This window comes from Leptinotarsa decemlineata, unplaced genomic scaffold (assembly GCF_025532065.1).
Source record: "Leptinotarsa decemlineata unplaced genomic scaffold, Ldec_3_MD MMD2_tig00003348_RagTag_RagTag, whole genome shotgun sequence".
Taxonomy (NCBI): Eukaryota; Metazoa; Arthropoda; class Insecta; order Coleoptera; family Chrysomelidae; genus Leptinotarsa; species Leptinotarsa decemlineata.
The window spans coordinates 3585449-3608088 of record NW_027412588.1 but is presented as its reverse complement, the minus strand read 5'-3'; the positions used below and the strand labels follow the sequence as shown (position 1 = coordinate 3608088).

The following is a 22640-nucleotide window of genomic DNA, read 5'->3' as shown; positions in this document are numbered from 1 at the left end:
GTTGGAGTGACAAATTTCTCAAACTATAATTGAAAAAAAAACTTCAAATGTTTTATTACTTGAAAAAAGTATTCTATTAATATTTATTTTTTATAAAAAGGTTACAAAAATAAAATTCTACAGCCCCAGGCATTTCTTTCAAAATCACAACGATGTTTATGTTTCAATGTATTTGGCAGGTTTGAGGAAAATTGTACTTTATTGAGTTGAGTGTAGAATTACAGAAAAACTATAAATAACTTGTCAAACTTCCAAATCAACCAATTTTTACTTTCCAAAAATCCCATGATATATTGTGAACGAAACAATCACCTCATCATATTTTCTCACATATTTACAACTGAAAATTTCGATGAAGTGAATGTGGATGCGAATAATGGCCGGACACGATAGATCTGGGTACAGTTCTTTGAGAAAATTGCGAGTATGTGTCATCTTGACCAGGATGAACTAATAACACAGGATGCATATTCATAGATTTCCTTGATCCTGCCACGCTTGCGGTATCCCCCATGAAAGCGCTGTTCATTTCACCTGAAATAAAAGGTAGTATCATTATGTGAGGTCATCAAATATGTACGATCGTGAGAAAAAATTTTCATTCTAACATTAACAAGGTAATCCAAGAGACTACTAGCAGTCACGATAGGGAACCCTTAACACTTATGGATCATATCTGGAGAAGGCATTGGTTCAATTAGATTCAAAGAAGAATCAATCGACAGAATTGAACATCAAATTCCATGTGTCATTGAACTGAAAAAACTATTCTTGTATTCGTATATTCGAATAGTCCAATAGTAAAAAAACTAACCCATTGAACAGGTAGCCAATATAGTCACAATGAATGAGATATGTCGGCCCTGCCTTATTTTGGAGATGTACAAGAACTACAGAAAAATCCTCAAAATGCTCTGATACTGGCACCTGAATAAAAAAGGCGATTGATGTTGAATTCATACCACTATAGATGATATTCTTTTTGAAAAACCGTTACGGGAAATTTACTCCATAAAGAATTGTTCTTCAAATGAAAAAATCCTCAGATAGTGTAGTTTGAGTTGTATTAAGTTAAACTTCGAAACGATGAGAGAGTGTGATTTAACGCGTGTTCCTGGTGGAATCAAGCGGGTTGAATTCTTCAAATGCTTCCCTTAAAAATATTTATAGAAAAGAGGCAATAGTTTCTTCTAGATATATGTGGACAATATTCCAAAGAAGGTATGAGCGTTGTGAAGCATTAAAAGTTGCTTTTCAGTTTGAAGTTTCGAGTTTCCTAGAAGCTCCATTGGATATTTCAGTTACGCGATTGGGTTTGCCAAAACATATTTTGAGGTTTATGTGCAGTGTTAGTGAACAGTCATAAGTGATATAACAGTTTCAATTACTTCAGGAGGACGTGTTGAGAAAAAACATATTTGATAAAAACTTCCTGTCAGAAAGAGTTTCGGAATGATCTTAAAAATTTCCTTGAGTAGCCAATCTAATATTTGTGGGATTTAGGTTGTTCTTCAATATTTATTGGTCAAACGACTCCAATGAATGCTGCACGGTGTCTGTTTGGTTCTGAATCATATATGTATGTGATTCTTAATCAAAATCAAGAATGTTTGCTGGCTAGTCTATAATTCAAATAAGGATGCTACAAACTTATTGCAAAAAAACTCAGCTTCGCGACCTTGCTCACCATTCATATTGGAAAATGTATGTTAGTTGCTGGATTCCATCTGGAAAATAGCCAACCGCTCAATTGTCTCTCTTCTATAGATACTTCACGGGAAGTGTTCAAGCGACTTAGCACATTTGATTCCACCAAGAACGGTACATACCAGAAATACGCGACCAACTATGGCTGCTTATCGTTTTGAGATTCAATTTAGTACACTTCGAACTTCATTGTTTGAGAACTCTTCCATTTGGAGAACTGTGATTATGTGGAATAAACTTCCTGAGAACGTTTTTTCAAATGGATTTAATCTCCAGCGATTCAAATCCAATGTGAATCACTAGTTTCGCACAGGCACCGCTATAAGATCGCCTTAAAAATGTTCTTGTAGTGCTTGTGTTTTATCCTTTCAAAAAATGATATCTACATATATGTCTTCTTTTAACGTAATGCTACAAAAGATGAGAAAAGAAATGAGCGTTCTTGAACTTTCACAATTCATACTCATTATTTCCCTATTCTTATAATTTTTCATATCATTTTTACTTTTGTCGGTCCTTATAATAATGTTGGAACTTATTAAGAATTATATTATTCCAATAACGAGTAAGTACCTTTGAATAAACTTGGAGATGTCGAGTAATGGGGATCGGGTTGCAGTGAAATGTGTCTTGTCGCCAAGATAAAGGCTAGAATGGATAAAATAACTGCATCCAAGCAGCCAATTGCTGCAAGGAAGTATGCCCAGCGGATTCCACAGTCTCCGAGAACGAAATTTCCGACGTCTGATCCGCATATCTGGTTGACATGGTCGGATGTCCATCCAGCAGGAAAAGTTGCACATCCGGCGATCATGCAGATGGCTGAAAATAATTAAAAATACCTATCAGTTAGATGTTTGGGGATGATTTTTTTTAAATACAGTGCTCACCAACGTTGAAGGATTGATTACATAAATTGACAAACATATAATAATAATCGCATTTATTTCTCACATAAATTGTATAATTCTTATTTGGGACCATGAGCTAATAAAGAGGGGAAGGGGACGGAATTCACTTAATTTGGAGACCAGACCTCCACTGAAATGTTCTTCAACTCAACCCCAAAAATGCAGCCCTAACTTTATCAACGTTAATGAAATATCAGCATCATTACACATCCTTCCGTGAGTGAATGTTCCAAGTTCATATAGAAAAAAAAAACAACGACAAAAATAGTTAGGATTGGCCAAAAAGATATTTCTCGTAGTTGATTTGGATTTTGTGATTGATAGACAGTCAAGTTCCAGGATGGACAATTGCATATGGTGCATATTCGATGTGAAAAACAACGTTTGAAAATTTCAGTTTCAAACTTTAGTGTCGTTAGTGTACCTCTGAATCATTTACATTATGAATATCAGAGCAAAATGTGATTTTACGATGCAAATAGGAGAATTTTTTGATAATTATAATGTGGTGGAACAAACAAGCAGCATAAAAAAGTATTCATTTTCTCCATATTCAACCATCCTACATCAATTAGTTTATTTGAAATTCTTTCGTGTTAACACCATATATAAGTCTTAGGCAAGAGTTTTGAAATTTTTGTACTTTTGTACACGATTTTTGATACATATTACGGCCCAAACGCAGTAGGCAAAATTAAAAATATACAATACTAACGATTCACACAGAATTAGTTTTATTTCCGTCGTTAAAAAATGCCAGGCTCCGTATAATATTTTCAGGGATAGACGAGATCTCTAAACAAGTTTATTTATGTGTTTTTTGAATCTACAATCACAGTCCACACCAAAGTTTTTTGTGTATTCTACAAGAGCTTATTGGTCACTATCAATAGTAACTTTGATATCTTGAGGAAACGGTAAATTGTTTTTTGAACCAGATAACATTATGTTAGATTCACTACAATTCATCTGAAGACAATGACTTAATGCTTTCTGTATTAAATTTTGAAGATCATCAATAATGAAATTGCAGGCCGTTACCACATCCCCTGGACAAAAACGGCAATAAATCTGTATATCGTTGAGATAATATAGAGCCTTGTGGAACACCGGATTTGAGGTTTACAGTTGTTCAACTGGCATTGTTAATACACACCTTTTGTTTCCGTCCAAGTAAATGTGCCTCAAATAACTTAATTGCTGCTACCGATAAGCCCAAATAGTGCATAATAGCCAAAATCAGTTGATAATTGGATGTGTCAAATACACGGCTGAAGTCCAACAGTGTACACCAACAGAGTACACATACCACGATCACTCGATCTGACCAAGTCATCGACAAAGTACGAAAGCCTGATAGGATTTCGAGTAGTAAACAGTTATTATCGATATGAGCTTTGAGTTGAACTTCAATTGCTCTTTCTAAAATTTTTCAAAGCATCTAGTCAATTTTCATCTATTCATTTCATTCATTCATTTAAAAATTGTTCTAAAATATTTTTGTTGACATTTTTATAGAACTCACCTGTTAGTTTAGGAAACAGTTGATATAAAAAGTTATTGAAATATAAATATTCGTATAAACACGAATTACCTTGCCATATTCTACTACTACATCGAAGTGGTACAAATAGTATCAGATTGAAATATACCTATTATGAATACACTGACTTGTTATTTTATCAGAATTAATAACAATATCCACGATAATAATTACTCGATTTTCACAATAAATTTCATTTAAGATCTGTTTCGCTATACGGTAGCTTCATCAGTCTAACTGATGAAGCGGCTTAGATGAAGCAACACGAAGACATTCTTTTTCGCCTACATGCAAGGTTGGGCAAATTTTATTTCGACATGGAATATTCGATTCAACAAACAACAAGGACGAACAATTGAAAAGCTAGAGAGTAAGAAATGATCACTTGGAATATATTTGTTGCAAGTTTGACTGACCTGCCTATTGTTCTATTGTGGATAAGTCTGAAACTCATATATAGTAGCTTCGACATAGAAATGTTGAAATGAAATCTATTTTTGCTGAATTTTTCAGCTGTTTAGTTATTTTAAAAATTTGAACAATCTCAAAATAATCTTTTTTGATGACAGTTTGTTCGAATATTTTTTAAACTCAAAAACCTTAAGGAGATCAAATCGTAAGGTGTAGTTTATGAAATTATTATATATCTTCATCAAGTAACGACCGAATCAACCAGAAAACTCTAATTATACTGAAAAATTCTTCTGAAGAATTCTTCAAAAATACTAGTACCTATAGGCTACGTTTGAATTGGATAATCTTCGATATGAGATGTATAAGTAGTTCTTGATGAGTTCTGTAATCAACAAAAAAAAATTGTCAGTTCATATACACGTTATTTGTCAATTGTTTATAGTAAATGTGAATCAGACTATTTGATCACAAACAACAACAACCTCTTCTATCGACCACATAATTCGTCAGCAACCTTAGCTAAAGCCAATTAAGTACTCATCAACAAGTTGAGTGTTTGAAAGGAAGCAAATAATAACTTCATGTCCAAAGGAGTGAGACATTGTGATTTGGTAAACCAACTACAGGAATCTAAGTGCACAAATGACTATGTTCGCACTACTGGGGAATATACATATATCTCAAAATAAATGAGAGTGAGGCAGTAGCAACAGTGTTTTGTTTTCCAAATGTATTTTGACTGAAAATCCCGTTAATCTCTCACTCTCTCATACCACCTCAATCGTTTACGTTATCCCGAAATCTATATACAGGCCACTTTTTACCTATTCCCATTAATTGTTATCTTGCGTCAACGATAAGACATGCAAGGTTGGACAGAAGTTTCCTATTTTGAGGAACAAGAATAATTTCTTTTCAGATCGAGAATATCAGAGGTGGTTTTTGAAATATTCGCCAAAAACTAAAACTGTCAAATTTTGTTTTTTGGATCTACCGCCTCCTTTTCGAATGATATAAAAAAGGTAGACACTTTCAATACCGTTTCATGTCTGTTATAATCTTATATAGACCAATTTGCAATCCGGCGTTTCGTTCATTAGGTTTCACCATCAACTTTTTTTAACGGACATGTATTGTTATCCATATATGAATTTGTTATTACAGTGGCTACAAAAAACTAGAGGTTCGAGGTCGAAACGTTGAAAAACTCACTCACGACTGATAAAACCAAAAATGTTGGCAAACATAAGACGAGTAATTCAAGCAATATTGCTTATTGACAATTGAAACCATTTAAGAAAACAAAAAGTCTCTGTGTTCATGTACATTAGTATATTTCCTCTGAAAAACTTTATGCATCATACATATTTTTTATATATTGAAACTTTCATTTAACTTGTTTACTTTGCTTGCAATCATTGTCGTATCTTGATCTATACCGTCTGCTCACCACATTTATTCAGTAAAATCTCAAGTTTGTTTTTCCTCAACCCTTCCAGTTAATTCCGCGAAGAATCGACTTGCCCTGAATGATTCATCTTTTCTTTCAATACTTTCTCTATAGGCAGACAGCAATAATATTTATATTACTAACAAAGTGCTTAGGCTTAAACTAGTTTTATAATTATTACTTTTCTCTATGTACGATCAAATATTTGCTGTTGATTGATATATTCAAAACCATTATAATTTGTGAAAAGTAAAACAGACTATTTCTTCAAACAAAAACAAAGAGTTGAAAAGGGACAACAATTAAGCAACTTTTCCTCAATGGGGTCATTGCACCTCAAGTAGAACATGGTTTACATAACTGGATAACCAAAAGATTTATTACAATATATTTTCGTATTAACTTCGGAAAAAACCTTTCTGATTGGATATTTTGTCTTCATTATGAATTTCACGTTAACCTAATTGCGAATGAAACTCGTGAAGAAATGCTATTTTCATAACCATAATTACTGTTGGAGAACAATTCGCGATAAGACGGGTCACAAGTAATCACGTTTCGCACTACAGCTTTTCCACGCAAAACAATAGATGACAATTACTTCAAAATTGTTCGAGAAATATATCTTCAAAAGTTGGGGATATCTCTTATTATAACATTTTACTTTCACACTCATCACTACATATTATAAATCCTTACGCGTGTCATGCCGTTTACATCGTACATCTCAAATAAATATCTTAGGAGTTTTCGCAGTATCACAAATATCGACTGATAAAATAATTTCAAGCAGTCTGACAGATCAATCCGACACGTATGATGAAGAAAGGTTGCAATTGCTTTGGTTTAATTTTACGTATTGAATCGCTTTGAAGGTTGAGGTGGCATTTTTGTTTTGTATCAGGTAGACATGTACTTACCCATACCGAAATTTACAATTGTGAACATACTTTTACTGAATTGTATCGAGTCATTGATACAGTATTGTCAGTTACTAGTTAGGCTTCTCTCAAGAAGTTGGTATGAGATTGTGTTCAAAAATTCTGTTTAAAAATCTGTTCTGTGGTAGTTATAATGAAAAAAACTTTAAATTATAAGAGGTTCCCGGTTTTAACATTGATACAAAAAAAATGTGGGAAACTTTTGATGGAAGGAAGAAAGTCATCAATGTTGAAATGAACTCTTTACAATGATGTGTAAATCATACAAAGAAGTAACTTTCAGATACAAACTTGTTTTCTTCCTTCCATTGGAAGTTTTTATTTTTTTGTATAATGATGGAGAAATAAGAAGCCAAAACTGTTCCTTACCATTTATTAATCTCTCATGAAAATATACCCCTTTCGATAGTTATACCGTTTTTCTAGATACGGCCGATACGCTCACAATTTTTTGAGAATGTCCAGCACCGATCTCGAAATGCTATTGTGTCAAATTGCTGCAAGAATGCAAAAAGAAAGAAATATCTATGATATAAGACGATACAAATGTAAGTTTCTACTTGGTTTCTTTCAGTCTTTTCAACTATGCAAGCATCAGGCAGATTTTTTCAAAAAATTTGCCGCTCGAAATAGAAACCAGCAACTTATATCAACAAACCAGAACAAAAATGCTGTATGTCGACGCGCAGCTATGTTTTTTTTGTACAACTGTCATTAAAAGTGACATTTTGAATGGTTGTCAGGAGTATTAAGAGATGATGTTTACAAAGTAGTGTGTTAAAAATATTTTTGATGCTAGTGTTGAAAGTATTTTTAACACGATTTTTTTGACCAAAAAGCAATGAACAAAACATAATTATTAAATTTTCAGAGAAGTTTTATTATGAACAATAGATGTAGATTCAATTAAATTCTGTTACAAATGTATTATATACATTAATTACATTATTATTATTATTTATGAACATTAATATGTAAAGTACAATTGGAAAAACTGCTTGCGATGTTGAAAAGCCTTGTAATATATTTGATCTAGCTGAGTTGACAATTTCATGGGCATTAACATTTAATTCTTGAAGTGAAGAGGACGATGCTGTAACGCTAGAGCTAGCTGTTGCGATTAGTCTTTCAGCAATAGCCTTTTTATAAGAAATTGATTTATCGATGTAACCCTCAGCTACTGTTGTAGACTTCCGTATGGAAGTCTCTTGATTCTGCTAACAAAAAGCAGAAGTCCTTCTGAAAGGGTGACCTGTATATTCTTTTAGTTCCGGGAGGTTCAGAAACTCAGCAATGAAAAGGACATTTTCCCAAACGTGTCTATACCAACTGGGTTAGCACTCCATTTATAATTTCAGTATTTCAGAAAAAACGTTGATGATTGATAACAGAAGGGCATAATATGCAAAAAGAACAATCTATTTTCATTTTTGTATTTGGAATTTGAACAATCAACGATTTGTCCATTAATTTAATGTCTTCTAATAATAAATGGTACAGCTCTTCACGCCGGCAGGCTCCATATATTTCGAAAATAGTATCAACTTTTATTATGAAATATTTTTCATCTGGCGCCTCATTTATAAACCTCCGGACTTGTTCAAACGTAAGGGTTTTTGATTTTTTGGGCCTATAACTTTCATTTTTCCGTTTAAAGAATGCAATTACCTTGAAATATTTGCTTGTATTAACACCATTTTTAACGAGCACACTCGACTTCATCATTGAAAACTTGCTCCACAAAGTTGGAGTCTACAACGGCTAAGAAAATTAGAATATGCGATATCGTACTGCTGAGCCTCTTCAATGTCGTCAGGAACACACAATTCCTGACTATTGTACTTCATCATGCAAAACATTAAATACCAGCAAGAGCTTCAAATGCGACTTTAAAATGAAACGCGTAAGCTGTAAACAATACTATTTGGTAGTTACCAGGTGATTCGGCGTCACCTGACACGGCCACTTCACAGCAAATTCAATAACAATAAAATAGTTAACTGACAAGAGATGTTAAAATGTATTTTTATAGAAATGGATATTAAATTTATCTAGCTACTTTATTATGAAAACAGAACAGTTGTACAAAAAAACTTTGTATGATATTTGTGTTAAAAGTAAGTTTCACTAACTAAATAAAACCTTACTTTTAACACTCATATCATAAATAACTATTGTATACATCTAGACAAATCATTACCTTCATAATGAGGGTCAATAAATTGATTTCTAGTATTTTAGTATTGTTTCTATCGTTATTTAATACCTCCATACCTTTTTTCTACCTTTTTTTTTCTAAGACTACGAACAATGGGCTATCAGTAATAGAACCTTTATCAGCGTTCATAGATCTTATTACACATTTTTTGATTTCTAAACTTTTCAAGGCATCTAAAAACTTGGTGTCATGTAACCGTCTCAATAATGTCAAGTCTCATTTATTCTGTGGCCGTTCTCTATAGCATTTTGAGCTAGACTGGATTACCCTGGCCTAGTATACTGAATATGTGAAACATTATTTGTAACGAGCTATAATCCGCTCAGTTTTTATTGCTATCCTCGGTCTATGTCCTTTCCTGTCGGCTTGTCTTTCGGGTTAGCCAGCCACGTATATTAATTTTTTTCAAAAATTCGAACCAATCCGTAACTTGGTTAGCGAAACGCGCGCAAGAGAGCATTTTTTGTGTTTTCAATAGATTGATTTCACGCCAAACTTGGTGGAATGAAGTTGCCACTGTGCGGCTAGCCTTCAAAGTGACTATTACAAAAAATAGTTTTCTACAACAATATTTTTATCCAATCCAGAAACATATGGTATGCGATAAACAATGATAAATTTTTCTTCAAATAGTAATGAAGTCTAGTCACAGTTAGATACATACATTAATATAATAAGAATGCGTTCCACTATAAATATCTTTACACATGCTAACGTAACATGGGAACTTCCTATAATTGTCCATTGCAAAATATCTATCACTATACCGCTATTTCTGTTATAAATGTATGTTAGCAGATGGCAACCGCAAGACAAAGCGGCTGATGAGAAAGAGCTAATATGGAATGTAATTCGATTTCCATTATAAATTGAAAAGCAGTGATGAAAAAGTTGAAGGCTAGTTAGTTTTTTTTACAGCAATAAAATGACCCAGACTTATTATATAGGTATGCCCATAGCAATTATAATTTTCAGAACTTAATTATTCCTAAGTATTTCACATAAATCCTACGATTTTGATTTTGAAACTGAAAAAATGATCTCGACATACATTGTGACCCAGGACTGATGTTACAAGAGGAGCGATGGACTAAAAATGTATGAATTTCATTTTAGGATTATAGGTACTGCTTGGCGGTAAATTAATTTTAAGATTATTTTCAATTTTTGAAAAACAAGTCGGCAAATCAAAATATTACCGAGAAAAGTTGTTTGACATGAAAAAATTTCGGAAAGATTGAGGTCCTCTGATAGAACTGTCATTCTTCAGATTGAACAAAATAAATTGTTGGGAAAGAAAGATTTTGGATTTCTATCTCTCCATCTTTGTACAAAAAATGTGGGAGTCTTCCAAAGAAGGAAAGAAGCAATCAATTACAAAAAAGTTACTCTATACCTTTCAAAACTTTTGTTTTTGAAAAATGTATCTGTCCTAATAATATACCCCTTTCAATTTAATCAATATTCCTACGGCTGGGATTTAATCAAATAAACGAGTGAATGTCATTACGTACTGTCATCGTTAACATTAGAGTAGAGTAGAGTAGATAGAACTCATTCATGACAAAGTCGTGATTTTATGAATCATTTTATAATGTTATCCAGAACTAGTGCTAAAGAGGCAGTAAGGTAAGTGTCTTATGCCGAAACATGGGATGGCCACCAGTGAGGATAGTGTAAGTGAAATTTTACCTCTTTCATTTATTATATTGTGTCTGTCTCTATGGACATGGATTTATGTGATGATTGTCAGATTAATGATCACTTATGGTGCAGTGGCCGAAGGCTTTACAGAAAACAGCCCAAGCGAAGCTCTCTGGCTCACAGAGACAGGCTTGTCTGGCTATCACTGGTGTCATCAGTACCACACCGTCAGCGGCAATGGAGATCCTTCTAGATCTAACTCTCTCCACATTTTTCTGGAGAGAGAGGCTAGATGGACTGTATACATACTTATGCACATTGCCAATTGCACAAATCAATTGAATGCAGAGTGCAACAGACTGTTGGTTGACACTGGAAGTCACAGCATTCTGGAAATGACCTCTGACTTTATGCATCCAACTGCCAACTACAAACTGCCTTATAAAGTACTATTCCCGAGTAGAGAGGACTGGATTCTCCGGGAGAAGGAAATATTGAGAGCAGATAGTTGTTGGTTCACAGATGGATCAAAAACACCTTCCGGTTCTGGTGCAGGTGCCGACCCAGGACAGAGATATCTACCTGCCTAGGAACTTATGCGACTGTATTTCAAGCGGAAATTTAAGCTTTTAAATTGTGTGCGGAGACATTGGATAAATCCAACCTCACATGCAAGTCAATAAAAATGTTGTCGGACAGTCAAGCGGCGTTGGAAGCTCTTGGCCAAAAACGACTCTCCTCGATAGGAAGACTTAACAGATTGTCTCTGGTCTGGATTACTGGCCAAACTGGCCTGGAAGGTAATGAAACTGCTGACTCTCTTGCAAAGGAGGGTGCTGCAAGCAGCTTCATCGGACCAGAACCTGTCATTGGCATCGCTTTGGGCTTTGCCAAACAAACATTGAACACCTAGATGGCAAGAAGATTTATGGACTTGTGGCAGAATCTTCCAGGATTGGCTTACTCCAAGGCGTTCATCCACCCTTCGAAGCTTGATACCAAACAGTTGTTGGACTACAGTAGGGATGGACTACGATGTCTAACAGGTCTTCTTACTGGTCACTGTCATTTGAATCATCATATGCAGATACTTTGGCTGTCGGAAGACAATGTGTGTCGGCTCTGTTTGGAAAATGATAAAACAGCAGAGCATATACTTTGTGCCTGCCCAGCTGGGGACCGAATAAGGTTCTTAGAGTTCGGCAGAACCGTACTCTTACCATCTGACCTGAAAGACGACTCACCATACAAACTAATCGGCTTCGTTAAGAAGCTGGGTTTATTTGGCCGAGTGTGAATAGGTGTGGGCCACAATAAACCCTAATACCCTTGCGGGTTGCGCAACATTACCCAACCTACTATATTGTGTAGCGATCCTGTGGATGATATCTGATTCAATTCCATAACGAATGTTTGAAATATAAACTGAACAGAAAAAAGGGTTTTCGAATAATTTAGTTTTCATATAAAAGTATTTGTTTGGAATTTTTTTTTTCTTGTAATTCAATGTTGATATCCAAGTAGCTGCTTCGAGAGGGCTGTGTCTGAAAGTTACTTCTTTTCATGATCAAAACATCTTTGTATAGAATCAATTTCTTGTAGATTATTGCTTCCTTCCTGTCTTTGAAATATTTCCACATTTTTTGTATAAAGCCAAAACCTTTCGTTCCCAAAAAATAATCTCTTCTAGAAATATACTCCTTTCAATTTCAAATAAATTGTATTCAAATGACAATATAAAAATATGACAGATTGATCAAAGTAGCTGAATTTCCTTGACATTTCTTAATTCAGCCATTATTTTCTCATCCTGAACAACTTATCCCGGTAACATTTTGATGTATCATGAACAAACTCGGTACATTACCTGAAAAAAAGTGGTTTTTGCTTCACCATCAAAACCGACCCATTTTATAAAAACTGAAAATATTTCAAAAATTAGTGTCTCACCAAGCAGAACTCTATTCCACAATTTTAAATCAATAGCACCTCTTGAAACATCAATCCTGGGACGCACTGTATATCACTCGTACACCTAACTTAAACGATCAAAATGCGTGCATATCTACAATATTCAAAATTTCGCTCACAAGCAAATGCTTTCAGGTATAATAATTCAAAATGAATCTTGAAGAAAAAATATCAGTGAGTGAGTGAATCAGTTACTATTGTAAATATTGGTTTGATCCCAATGCTGGAACTATGGGTATTCACTGATTTTCTACTGACCTGTGCAAGAATTCGCACATTAAAAGGTAAAAAAACCGTGTCACTCCTTTGCTGCAAAAATTTAAATTTTTGATATACATTCGTTCGGGGCAACCTATTTTAACCCAATCGGAGCCCTATTCTTGACCACTTGCAATTTTTCGAATCGTTCATGCGAACGATTTCTTAAATCATGCTTCGATCAGTCGCACGTAGTTCAAACAAATCCCAGAGATTCAACTGTCAGCCTCAACCAACTCGTTCTGCTAGTAACAATCAAATAGGAATATTTCAATTATACCATACTTTTTGGTCCATTACATCGTCACGTACCATCGGAAAAAACCGTAATCTATGATTATTTTTGAAAAAAAAAAGAGTTGAACATATTCATCAATAGATCACATGGTCTATTTGTGTTCTGTGTCAATATGTAATAGGAATTTGTTCTTGATTCGAGTCGTTTCACAGAACACAAATATAAATTGTAATGAATATAACAGATCGCAAAAGCTCCAAGTAAAACGGTAACTTATACTCTAGCCAAGAAAATATATATTCACATTTTTTTTTAAATTAGGTAAGGCAGTTACTCATTAAGTGACTTTTGGAAACGTTTTCAGTGTGATAACCCCCTGTAAACATATTTCATTAACTTCCAAAATTATTTCTTTATGATGAACATTTTTTTAGTTCATAATATCAAATATATGGTACCAAGAAACTTCTTTTGAGGGTCAATATAATCAGTAGCTAACCGTACAAAAATTGTTTCCTGACCAAAGTCAACGAACCATATAAAACAATTTTATTTTTTTTTAGTTTGTTTCTCTATATGATTGCCATCAGGATCAGTTGTCATGTGTTGCTGGTTTGAGTTTCATTGTGGAATTGGCCGTGGTGGTAGTGCGCCCGACTCACGATAGGAAGGCCGTGGGTTCGATTCCTGCCTCGACCAGATATTTTTCTCGAGAGAATTTATCTGGTTGAAGCTGGAATGACTCTGCAACCGTGTTAGGAATCACACGCTAAAAGGTAAGACCTCGTTAGTCCTTAGCTCGCACAAGTTTCTCAACTTCTGAGAGTTGTCGTCCGTATGGGGACGACAGCTGATTAAAGAAAAATATTGTTTTTTTTTAAATAGATTTACAGTTTGTTCAATGAGATAAACCGAAAGCTACTTAAATGTAATAATCAAGGTGACAACTGACACCAATGATAAATAATATAGTGACCAACTCAGAAAACAATTCACTACAAAATTATTCTAGATATGGTGGATTTAACGTAAATTGAATCGAAAAGTCATAGAATTTCGGCAAAAATTTCTAAAAACATTTCCATTGGTTCTGATAAAGACTTTACCAAATTTTTCATCCTCCATGCAACACTGGACACGTAATGCCCAGATAGTTAACTCACTGCAAGTGAGATAACAACAACGAACTTCTGTTATTTGGAAAAATAATTACCATCGCACAAATGTTGATAACGAAGTGATGTATTAAGTGTATAATATTCTTTAGTATTCAATTCATAAAAATATCATAGGTTTCAGAAAATAAATTTATGCAAAAACGGACTGTGCTATACCAATAGTTATATTTTTTGAATAAATAAAGTAATCAATGAAATGTGTTGGTTAGAAGTTAAGGTGTTTGTACAGGAAAATCGATAAATGAAATATTTGATAAAATGGATTATATAAAGTGAATCTGAAGAGCAATAACCTTGATTATATAGTGTTCAGATCGTCCTTATAGGCCGAAACTTCAGCAACGTTAGTTACAAATAAAAGAGGTAAAAAACAGAAAGTTTCAGTTCTCTTCTCTTCATTAGGATCTCCTTCCATCAATTTAATAATAATGTTCATTTCAGAAAGTATGGCTAACTGAATCACATATCAAAAAATGCAGAAATTACCATGACAAATCACTTGTGCGTGATATCTATCGAAGTACAACTACATACTATAAAACTGAATCAAAACTTCAAAGTTTAGGCACGATGAGAGTTTCAATAAAATAGTACAACATGGAGCAGTATTTGATCAACAATTATAATATTATTTCATTTTAGCAATATATTTATCTGTCGTCTTACTATGTTACCAATTGTTTCAAGGACAAAGCACAAGCATTACAGGAAAATCCCTAAGGCGCTCTGAGAGCAGTGGCTATGCGAAAGTAGCGATTCACGTCGGATTTGAATCGCTGGAGATTAAATTCATTTGGAAAAACTTTCTCAGAAAGTTTATTCGACATTAACGCAGTTCTCCAAATACAAATCAGGACGAATTTTGTCAACTAATTGGTTAATTTGATAGAACCAATACAACTGAACAGTTTACGAAAGAATTTTTCGTATGTACACTTTAACCATTTCTCAAATTGTATCTGAAGAATCTTCTTGAAGAATCCGCTTTTTCTGAAAATAACAAATTTTCCAACAACCTATGGGTTTTTCTTTAAGATATTACAAATATACGACTCCTCTGATTTGATCTCTAGTAATAGCATTTGCAATGAAATACTGTTCAAGTCTTTTATGTGGGTACTTCGGTACTTCTAATTAAAACGTTATGGGGCTCTCTCGGTCATTATCTTATGATTCGTTTCTTATCCTCATCGCCAATATTACATTCATAGTCGTTTCAATAACTTCTGCAAGTTACCTGACAATTCCAATAAACCTGTAGGTTTTTATAAACAATCTTGTTCCTAACGACATATTTCAAAGCTATCCATAGCAATATTGGAATAAGTATGTACTACTCAATTCTTATTGAATAATTTTGATTGGAATCATATATAGATACTCTCTAATTTTCCATCAATTGATTTCTATATCAATAAAAGTCTATATTGGAAACCACTAAATGGTATACTTAGGTTGAAAGGTCACCTCAAAAATGTGCAAAAATTACAAAAATTTTTACAATACAAAACAAAAAAATGTCAATATCATTCGAAAAGTATAATATCATTACAATCTTTTTATGAAAATATTGATTTTAATCAATACATTTGTAATTGCCATATGGTACGTTTTTTCACAAAATGATCTACCCACTCAGCTGGTTTCCATCTCTTCATTTTTCCAATGTGAACATTTGATTTGATATGATTTCAATTTAAGGTCAAATTAACAAACTGAAAAGGCTTATTTAAATGAACAGTTTATTGTAATAAGGGAAATAGATAACCCGCTTCATGTAAGTGGGCAATTGTTACATAATTACTTCAGCTGATCTGTTACAGAATTGAAGTAATGCTTTCGCAAAATATATCACTTAGACTTTCTGTCAAATTTTACGTATATTGACAGAAAGATGAAAAAAAATACATTGTGTGATGAGACTAGTAATATATTATCAATACAGAAAAACTTTCTGATTGCTTTAGTTTTTCCTATACAAACATATTTGCGTATTGTTTGCATATATTATTTTTTGTGAAAATATTAATATGACTATTACTACTCAATGTTTGATATACTTTTATTACCGCAAGGTGGGGTAGCGACATTCAACATGTAAGAGGAAACGCATGACTGTCAGAAGATGGAGCGCGCATCGAGCGCCATTTCAAAGATAAGATAGATGTAGCGGGTGTCCCAAAAAATACGCAATATACCAGGTGTGTCAAGTATGATCGTTTATAGAAAAAAAACGCGTTTTATATGGTTTTACTACTATCATTGTTGTACATTTTCAATGAGTGCCACAGATTTCAAAAATTACAATTGAATACACCCAGTTTTCTCTTTATGCACTCACAATGGTAACGTCTCACAATATTCCATGCAAAACCGCGTTCCACGAATTACTCACACAGGAAATTATGAAACGAATGACTTACTGTTATTCAACTGTATACAAGTAGTAACTATTTGGCAATATCACTTGCTACTCACGTACTGTTTGAGTATTTGATGTCAAAAAATGAATGAATGAATATAATGCATAAATAATGCATTGAAATAAAAAACAAAAAAATATGTTATAAAATTTTCAGTAATATCTTGTGGAAAATGAGATCAAGACTGATAATTTCAATAAACAGGGTGTCAATTTGAAAACTTCCCACCCTTAATATCTTCCTTCCAGTAAACAATACGTGGAATCGAAAAAAACAGGTCAATTTTATTGTCAAGGGGAACACTTTCGTAGCCGTCATAGTTCAACCCCCTAGGAGGGGTAGATGTTACCCTAAGAAATTTAAATGGGTAGGGGGGTCAAGTAGCACATCATTTTGATTGGCGTTCAATTCAGCTTCAAATGATACTGAGGATACACTACAAAAACACACTTTTGTCTATTTTCCACTATATTTCTTTATTGTTGACCGGTTTCGGCTATTATACCATTTTCAAAACTTTTGAAGTTTTGAAAACGGTATAATAGCCGAAACCGGTCAACAATAAAGAAATATAGTGGAAAATAGACAAAAGTGTGTTTTTGTAGTGTATCCTCAGTGAACATGAATTTCCACAAAATAAACAAGTCGTCAATCGAAGAAGTTCAAATGATACCCTGACTAACAGAACTAATTATAAGTATGTATGGTTTGACCAGAACTGGTAAGAATATTAGGTGGTTGTACCAACCCCTTATTAAGGATAACTTTAGCCATCAACACAAATAAAAAATTCCACGCGTAATACATATACTCCTGTCATTCAAGGGTTAAAACGTTGCCACTTACTCTTCTAACTATTTTTATTAAAAGGAATCAATACAATAATGCATCTCACAACAGGAAAATTCTATATTGGTGAAACTAAGAGGCCATTGAATGTTCGCATTGCCGAGCACAAGAAGCACACACAGCGAGGAGAAACCAGCAAATCAGGAATAGCAGACCATATTTGGACCCATCAACACAACATCGAGTGGTCCCAAGCTGAGATCTTGCACAGAGAGGAACATTGGTTCAGGAGAAAATTTAAGGAAGCCGCATACATGTTGTCCAACAACGTATTCAGCCAGGCCAGCGTAGATATACGAAACATATGGAAACCCATCATCAAACGAAAAATGACCAACTCCCGCCAAATCGGTCATCTCTCACGGAATCAGTGAAGCGGAAAATGGAAAGTAGAGAAAGTGAAAGTATTTCAACGACCTATAAAATAGTCATCTCTCGGAGGAATCAGTCCAGTCATCACCCGAAGACGATTGTAGATACCAACAATCGAAACGTCGTGAACTAACGTGACTTGGAATCTCTACACTTTTTATTTTTATTATTTTCTTTTTGCATTCCTTTAATTTTTATTTATTCAATTATTATATTTTTACTTGTAGGTTATTTCACTATCATTTCATTTCAGGTTTATTGTTGCTTAATATAATTGTTATTTTCAACTATTCTTTTTAATTATTCTTTTTTACTTGTTTCAGGGATTTCAAATCATTTTATGTAATAGACAATAGAAGTCCGAACTAGTGAAATTCGTTATTACTTAATTCAAAAACACTTTTCCGGACGTAAACATGAAAGTAAAATTATCTAGTATTTAGTCCAAGTAAATACTTTCGGTAATTTATAGCTGATGAGTAAGTTCATTCACCTTGGGTTCACTATCAGAAGATACCTCAGTAAGGAAATATCTAGGTATATGTTAATTTGCTTGTAATAAAGTTTTTTCACACAAGACCTGAAAATACAAAAATATCCGTCTTAGAGATATGAAGCAATGTAGGAAAAGAGGAATCAGAGAGAAAAACAATTCGCTGCCAATTCGCTAGATAAAATATTAATCAATAATGACATAATTATGAAGAAACACTTTATACGGGGCTATTTCAGTTCGATCTATGCATGGATATCTCGTGAACGGTAAGAGATGGGTAGTAGAATGAAGTGTGTTAAAGTTGATTATATTCGGGTTCCAAGAAATTAACTCTACCTCGTTTGGTTAGAAATTATAACTGCATGAACCCTTTTGATTTTATATCATTTCTAGAAACATAAGGATTCGTTTTTCGATGGCTTTCCAGACAAGCTTCCCAAATTTCAGCTAGCGCAGTTGTCGGTTTCAAAGATTGATCATACCACCAAAGCCGACATAAAAACTTGTCGAGCTAGCTTGTATGTCATACCAATAGGTGGTCCTACTTATGTCTCGCTTGCGTTTATGCAGTGATTTTTATGAAGTACTCTTTCTGATTTTTTTTTTTATAGTTTGTCTTCAATTGAGAACCTGTAGTGGTGATTAATGGTGACACAGCTACCCCGTACGGGGTAGTTTTACTCCTCTTGAACTTAATTTCACCCTCTCGCTCCCCTCAAGTAAATCTACCCCGCCACTGATATAAAGCAAAATAATGTAAAATACAAATTGTAAAAATTAACGAATATTTTGGGTTTGATTTTGAATCTACCACGATACAAGAGGCGAATACCCTTGGCAACGTTGGCGTAGACTGTCTGGCGCTGCTGGCGGCGGTTCCTTGGGTTGTGTCTTACACCGATAGTTCCGATATTCTGTAACAGAATACTCTTCTGCTCTTCCAATAATATCGAGCGCCGAGCTCCGTGATCATGCGGCATGATCACGACGCTCATAGAACAAAGAACGACAATCATAGGTATACGTCAATACGTCACTGTGATTGCTATCATCATGTGAATGTGGATCTACCCTGGTTCTAGCCTGCTGCCTTCCAGAAGTCTACCTCGATAAAAAAAATAGCTTGTGGCAACACTACTGATGATGCCAAACAGACTGAAACAGTTGTCTACCCGTCTCTTAAATTGAAATCAAATTTTGAATCATCGGATAGGTATCCATCTATTTGTATGTGATGGAATCGGCCGATACTTAATGAAAATCCATAACATATATACAAAAAACACTTCATTATGAAATTTCCACTAAACAGTTTTACAAAAACGAAACACGTGTTTCGGGAAGCTATTGTAAAGCGAAACACGTGTTTTGTTCTTGTAAAACTGTTTAGTGGAAATATCACAATAAAATGATTTTTGAATACTCATCTATTTAATTTTCCATTTCAATTTCTGCTAACGCAGTTGTCAGTTTTGAAGATTGGTCAAACCACCAACGCCGACATAAAAACTTGGCAAGTTTACTTTGGTGTCACACCAATAAGTAGTTCCACCTATGTTTCGTTTACGTTTACGCAGTGGTTTTCATGAAGCACTCTTCTTGATTTTTCAGTTTGTTTTCAATCGAGGTTCGCCCGCCCGATACTGATGATCCCCAACATACTGAAACAGATGTCTGTCGGTGGCTCGTAAATTGAACAAATATATTAAACTTGAAAGCTACCAAGCAGAGCCCATGTATAGGACAAGTGTGATCTTGCAAAAATGTAGTGATTGTATCAAAGACGGAAGGATGTGTGAACATTGTCGATCAAAACTTGCTATAAAAATACAGGTTCGTTTTAAAACATTTTAAAGTTAAACAAGTTAAAGTTAAGTCGGGCGGCACCTTGTAAAAAAAATTCATTTTCATATTCTGACAGCTATTCAGAAGATTCCATTACAGAGACAAAACACATATTTTTAATATTTCTGCAGCGAAGAAAATACATGCAGTAATACAATTTGAAATGTTTCAGCACTGAACATCATCCGTTTAGAGTACACCTCAACAAAATAGGATTGTATGAAGGAGACCTCAGCTGCAGCAGTGGATTGCAAAGAAGACAAGTCATTTATGGACAACCTATACTCGAATAGTGTCCAGAAAATTACGACAAACTGTAACGAAGAACCTGTACAAACTACTGCAGCGAACAAGATTATTGAAAAGAGTGCCGTAAGGAGTAAAAAACCATGTAGGAAGAATGAAGAAAATGTCAAACGACATTTTTTCCGTTAACTCGTTTTTTAAATATTAACTCTATAATTACTCTGTGTTCAAGCAAATTCTAAATACTTCTGAAATTTTTAACGTAATTTTTCGAAAACAAAAATTAGTTAATAAGGTTCGGTTGGAAAGAGAATTGAAAGCTCTTCAAAATGAGTTGCCATTTGATATTTTCATACCATTTAAGATTCCAAAGGTCACACCTACCCCACATAGGGAGTTGAAAAATAAGGACTTAATACTCCTTGAAAGGGTCCTCTTTCGAAATAAAATGAATATCCTATATTTTAAGTCCTATAATATCATCTAATCCATGATGATGTTTGCAGGATTGTTTTTTAATAATTCTAACCAATTTTTTTTCGATTGAAAGTTCATTACATGATTTCAATTTGAAATAGTTTAGTACTAGTATAAAGTGCAAGATTATAATCATAGTTGCGAAATATAGGTAGATATAGTTCTTCATTACTATTTTTTTATTTATTAAATCAAGAATTACGCCCCATTAGAAGGAAAGATATATACAATACACAATAAATGCTCAAACATTATTCCTAATTAGTGTTCCTGAATTTTGAATTCGAAATTTTGAAAAAATCAATGTGAAATCAATTAGATTTCAAGTTTCTTTCAACAGGTATATGCTTACAATAAATTCAATATACTCCTGAAATATTTTGATTTTTCAGCAAGTTAATGGAAACATTGAAGTGAATACAAGTTCTAGGACTTCTGGAAAAATAATAAAACTGTTAAATAATGTAAACGTTGAATTTGATTCCATTGTCCGAGTATCTTGATGTAAAATCTGTCGATTTTAATGAGTAGCACGGTAAAATCGACAGATTTTAATGAGTAGCACCCTAGCTCTTGTGAGTTCTATAGCATACGACATGGTCGTAAGATTTTTTGCTACCTAGGAAATTACTCATAACTAAAACAAATGAGTTCCAAGCATTGGATTCGACTCCAGTGATTGATTTGACAAAATTATGGTCTTTCATGAGTTCTCTAATCTGTTCTAGGACTTCTGGAAAAATAATAAAACTGTTAAATAATGTAAACGTTGAATTTGATTATCGTGAAATCTCCTTTTTTCCAATGGAAGCAAATTGCTCAAGTATTGTCGACTAGTTTTGTTTTGTTTTGTACTTTTTTCTATCAAAAAATATTAACAACTCACCTGAAGTTAACTGTAGCCACGCCGAGATATGAAATACAGTTGTGGAATGACAAAAGAAAAACAAAATCATAAGACAAATAGTCAGCAAGGCCGTGAAAACTCCAATGCCCACACAGACAGTGGCCGCCTCAAAAGCATAGGGAATGTTCATGAAATTTTCCAATATATTTCCATTACACTGCTCCCCATTTTCTCTTGCGTAGCACACTGACCACAGCCCAAGTTTTCCGGGATTTTCTCCTTCGGCCACACCGATCCACTCGGGTGTAATGAAAGCCACAACCCCTATGATTGCATAGCAGATGGTGAATATCGCCCACAGCACCCCTATAGCCTTGGAATTTCTGACGTATCTGGTTGCGAATATCTGGGACGAATCGACGTACTCTATTTTAGAACCCATTTTCTGGGTTGACTTTACCGAAGTGTTGTTTTCTTACATAGTAAAATGGCGGAAGTGTCACGAACGTAAGGAGGCCTTGCAACACACTTCGAGGAACCCGCGGTACGTACTTACGGTGCCACTTTCCACTACATACTTTCTTTACGTCTACCTGAGTTTTAGAAGTCATT

General features: G+C 34.1%; 1 protein-coding gene and 1 long non-coding RNA gene across 4 annotated transcripts; one reads left to right on the top strand and one right to left on the bottom strand.

Annotated features, from left to right (window-relative positions):
• Positions 1–50: 50 nt before the first annotated feature.
• On the bottom strand, positions 51–22619 carry Tmhs (Tetraspan membrane protein in hair cell stereocilia). 2 transcript variants are annotated; one of them, XM_023162142.2, is made up of 4 exons: positions 22068–22619; positions 2281–2529; positions 313–534; positions 51–239 (listed from the first exon to the last, which is right to left on the bottom strand). In XM_023162142.2, the coding sequence occupies exons 1-3, from the start codon at positions 22468–22470 to the stop codon at positions 335–337; spliced, it is 852 nt and encodes a 283-aa protein (XP_023017910.2). In that variant the 5' UTR covers positions 22471–22619; the 3' UTR covers positions 51–239; positions 313–334. The 2 variants fall into 2 exon arrangements, with proteins under 2 accessions (XP_023017910.2, XP_023017909.2); XM_023162141.2 differs by having other exon boundaries at positions 51–534.
• LOC141483454 (uncharacterized) lies at positions 7391–21349 on the top strand. 2 transcript variants are annotated; one of them, XR_012466100.1, is made up of 4 exons: positions 7391–7514; positions 13859–14071; positions 20225–20446; positions 20631–21349. It is a non-coding gene; the product is annotated as an uncharacterized lncRNA (long non-coding RNA). The 2 variants fall into 2 exon arrangements; XR_012466101.1 differs by lacking the exon at positions 20225–20446.
• Positions 22620–22640: the final 21 nt, after the last annotated feature.